At 43.9% G+C, this 4,715-nt stretch overlaps 1 protein-coding gene across 3 annotated transcripts in view; it reads right to left on the reverse strand.

The window, feature by feature from the left end:
• Positions 1 to 1,194: 1,194 nt before the first annotated feature.
• LOC113216461 (pancreatic triacylglycerol lipase-like) overlaps positions 1,195 to 4,715 on the reverse strand; it is a 32,565-nt gene continuing 29,044 nt past the window's right edge. For all 3 annotated transcript variants that reach the window (XM_052268378.1, XM_052268377.1, XM_026436207.2), the window contains one exon: positions 1,195 to 1,368. In XM_052268378.1, coding sequence (XP_052124338.1) covers positions 1,284 to 1,368 — 85 coding nt within the window. In that variant the 3' untranslated portion in view covers positions 1,195 to 1,283. The remainder of the gene's footprint in view (positions 1,369 to 4,715) is intronic.

A 4,715-nucleotide genomic window follows, 5' to 3' on the forward strand; every position in this document is an offset into this window, starting at 1 on the left:
TGATAGATACAGGCAAGTAAGAACGCTTTTCGGGGGGGCTTTGTTGTTTTAAAACGACATGTGTCGTTTTAAAACAACAACGGTAGTTCAAAGTGGTGTTTTAACATATGCATGCTCAAAAGCATCTCGGGAACTCGGAAGACCGTATGACGAATGCATCATAGGAAAAATTGCGCTCAAAAATGGCAACTTGCACTAAAGTGCGCGTTTTGCTCCGAAGGTCGAAACATTGAAATGAGTACAACGACACTCAATATTCAGAACTACGACACTCGATATTGCCTCAGTACTCATTGATAAAGCACCAGAAACCAAAAAAGTTGATTAGTTACAATTTTTTGATTTTCGATGATGTCGAGTGACCCCTAAGGCCTAAGGCATGAGGTCGTTTTAAAACGACGTTCGACTTCGAGCAGGTTTTTGAGGCACTGTCTTTGAGAAAAGTGTATTTTTTTACTCGTCAAGTTTTATTTCTTACACTTTTCCGTACAACCAACCTAAGTTTACCCTATATTTCTCGAAGAATTGCCGTCTAAATCGTTCTTTTTACTAACACCCCTCAAAAATCACCCCAAAACACTTGTTGGCCACTCGTCTGTTTATTGGCATTTTTTGGGTGAAATGTGATCATTAATCCAACGCAGACAACTCCTGAAATTTTCATCCACTTTAAAAATAAAATAAGAAATCATGTCGAGTGACTCCTAAGGCATGATGTCGTTGATAAACGACATTCAGCAATCCTGAACCGTATATGCTAGAACACCCCACGAGGGCTCAAAATGATTCTTAGACACTCCCTTGGTTGTCACAACTCGAATACTCAACTTTGGTCAATTTCGCCAGGCTCATGCCTTAGAGGGTTAATAATTGTTTTAGGATGCTGGTTACTGTCTGTTTTCGAGGTCTTTGATAGAGGTCTAGAAAAAGTGATAACATTTTGGGAGAACTTATTGGATGGCCATGTCACACTAAATCTTAAGGGCCCTTTTTTTGTCAATAGGAAGTCGCATTTTTGTGCACATCTTTACCAGGTGTCCAACAAATTTGTCACTTCTCTGAATTCAAAATTACATCTTGCAAGATGCGCGCACAGATGCATATTGGATGGACAAAAATGGTCCCTCGACATTTCAGGCCCTTTCCGGGACTTCAAAAGCTGGACTACGGATGGGTTGAAATGCACATTGCAGCTCATTTTTGGATATCTTTAATAAGTACTGTTGCATATCTACTGTGTCGGTCCGAGGTTTTCACCCCACTCAAACCAAGAACGGGTGCCTCTACGCATTGATCGTGACTCCCTGTTGACCCTTTCCGAATGGAGAGGCCCTGTTGGTGGTGAGATAAAAGTTTCCCGTCTGGTTCCTGCGGCAGAAAACATTCGTTAAAAAGGGTTTGACACCTGTCACAAAAAATAATGGTCCTACAAAAATAAGTTGTTTTAAATGCCAACTCGATACCCCCTAAGCAAAACCGCTCAGCGACCCAGAGGTGAGCGAACAACCGCTCAGCGACTCAGGGGTGAGCGAACAACGGCTCAGCTCACGGGTGGCTGGAAATAACCGCTCAGCGCACGCGACGCTCCCGATAACCGCTTGAGTCGCATTTTTATAGAAAATGTAATATTGGTATCATTGGAAAGAGACGGAAATTCTCTTTCGAATGATCCTGAGTTGTTTCCAGCCACCCGTGCGCTGAGCGGTTGTTCGCTCACTTCTGGGTCGCTGAGCGGTTTTGCTTAGGGGGTATCGAACTTTGTAGAGGAATGCACCAAACGACGAACCAGGCCCGCTCTTCTCTACTAGACGGAGTTGCCAGCCACGCTTAAAAAGGTGTGCTTTTCTGATAGGAAACAACTCTTAAACGTGTGGGTCGTGACGACGTCAATTCCGTTGTTAGACAGTGGCGCATATACCAGAAATTTCGTCAAAAAAAGTGACACACTACTACATAAACTTACAGCACTAAGTGCCAATTTTAAATTACTGACATCGGGTACCAACGCTTCAATTTCGTAGCCCTTATCGAAACATGAGATAATTTCTGCTTCAATAATTGTATTGTAAACTATAGTGCCATATTACCGGAACTCTTCCGTACAGAAAAATGTGACTTTACGATGGCTACAGGATGGCTACGCAAGAGCCGCCCCGGAGACAGACAGAAAACAGCCTCTAGCCATTGATATTCTCCTGCCGCATAAAATGGCTGTAGAGTGGCTATAGAATGGCTATAGACTGGCTACAGAATGGCTACAGAATGGCTACTTTAAGGCCAGAAAGAGACATTCCACGGTAAAAACAATGTCTCATTTTTGGAAGGAAAAGGGAAAACTTTAAGGAATTCCCCTTGTTTGTCAAAATCTCCTCTGTTTGAAGTCGTGCTCGCCACCAAGTAGTGGACCCGTCTGAGTCATGGCAAAGAAGAGCACGTTCCCGGAGGGTTATACTGCTGTATTATATCAAATTGTAGTCCAATTCTTTTTTTTTAGTAGACGGTGTCTCGTCCGTTTCCCTGCAATTTGTAGTTTTTGTTTAACACTAAAACGGCCGAAGGGGTCATTTTGACCATTTTTACTTTTCATTTGCCCAAAAAGGTATGAAAATTGTTTTTCATCGGCCTGGCGCTTCCTGACTTTTAATAAATTGCCAAGACACGCTTTGATGCAAACGGTTATATTTTTAGGTTCAGAACTTTTCGAAATATTCACAATTTGTCATACCCTTGTTGGCGGAGGGACCGTAGGTTGAGTCTCTACCGGGGGTGAAAGTCTTAGGCCCACCTGGGTATGCACTGTCGGGTTCAGGGAGTCACAAGTCGGTAGGTACATGATCGGGTCACGTTCACCCGGGGTTACTCACACCAAAATTTCCTAATGGCCTAGTCTGCTCCGCTGACGGGGCACCGCAGGCCGAAACTGCTGACTGGCATAGCGACGCGCCGACCGACTGTACTAGCCGAGGGGTACCTCACTCCTATAGTAGGTGTACACTGACTGGAGTCAAGTGATTGGAGATTGATTGGAAATCGATTGGTAATTGATTGGACTGATTAGAATTTGAACAGAAATTGATTGGAATTGGTAATGTTTTGTGACTGGAGAAAACGGAAAGAAATTCACGGAAGAAAATGACTTTGTCGTGAGGATCAATAATGTTCGGTATTCTAAATTCGATAGATGAAATCGAGAATCCGATACTCACAAGCAGAAGTTGGTTGCCCCGACCGGACGCTTGTACGAAGAGAACAAACTCCAGCTTGGTTCTCTCGTACAAGTGTCTGGTCGTGTCAACGAACTTCTGCTTGTGAGTATCCGATTCTTGATTCCAGAAATCGAATTTAGTCTACCAAACAGAACTGATCCCCACAACAAAGACTTTTTGTTCCGTGATCCTAAAATTCAATTTTGTGAGGTATGTGGGGTGCAAACTGAAGACATTTTGTCAAAAATAGTGTACGTAGACTGATTTTTGATTTACATGGAGCTTCTTGGACATTGCAAACTAAAAAAAAAGTTTGTAGCGTGCTATTTCACCTTTTGTGAGGGTTAGAACAGTTCAATGTGCAAGGAAATTCACAGGAAAATGCCACTAAACATACTTTAGTTTTGAGAAAATTTGATTGATTTGTGGAAATGATCGGAGTAATTGGAGTGATTAGAAAATGAACGTAATGTGATTGGAATACGATTAGTTTTTAGACCGTACACTGATCAGACGAAGTGAGGTACCCTCGGTACTAGCTGAACTGCCTAGCTCGGCTACCTGGCGCCGTATTTAACGTACTGGACCACGCATTGCGCGGGCTTATCCGTCGCGACCCGTACTGATAACTTCGGCGCCTTCTCCCTTCTATCGCACGCACTACCGGATAAGGCCGGAAGTGCTGCGGGGTCTGCGAGGTGTACGGCCGCCAGGTGAGCGCGGGCCGGGAGCGGTCCGGGCCGATCACCGAGGTGATCGCATCCCGTCCGCGGGGCGGTCGAAGACCGCTGAGTACAGCGGTACGCTGTTAAATTTTACCGAAGGTGTCATTTTTTTTGCATTAGAGTAGTAAATACGCAGTCCAAGACAGAAAAGGGATCATTTGGGTTTATCCTCTTGTCCCCTTCTTCCCGTTAGCAGAATGTTCCGGTATTCCAGGTGTTTACCTGTTCTCCTGTGCACTGTTATAGTTTCCAACTAAGTGTACACGACATTGTTTTGATGAAATTTGCGTAATTATTAATTAGGGGTAGGGGTCAAAAGGACCCCTTTCGCCGTTCTAGGAAATCGGGAATCTCGGCCGCACCCAGAGAACCATTTAGTTGATACAACTAAATCAGGGTTGTAAGAACCAAAATTTAGTTCCTAAAACCGACTAAAACTTAGTAACCCTATTTTTAACTAAATATAGTCGCACCAATCAAATTAAGTCATCTAGACCAAATTATTTCATCGCCACGAATAAAATTTTAGTCCCAAGAGCTAAAATTTCGTCGGTTTTGAATTTGGTTATATGGACTAAACGGTCTTCTGGGTGCGGGCCGTTAGTGTTAAGAAATGATCTTCCGAATCCTTGCGTTTCACCATGAGAGTATAAGGGGATGGAGAGGCAACGACGGGCGGGCCAGGGCCTGCGCGGCCAAATGTGCGGCTCATTTTCTCCTAAACGATTCCACCTATTTAAAATCCGAAAGCAGCATCTGATAGGGGAAGGTTGATTGTATGGCC

Source organism: Frankliniella occidentalis, unplaced genomic scaffold (assembly GCF_000697945.3).
Source record: "Frankliniella occidentalis isolate FOCC.00 unplaced genomic scaffold, Focc_3.1 Scaffold68, whole genome shotgun sequence".
NCBI lineage: Eukaryota > Metazoa > Arthropoda > Insecta > Thysanoptera > Thripidae > Frankliniella > Frankliniella occidentalis.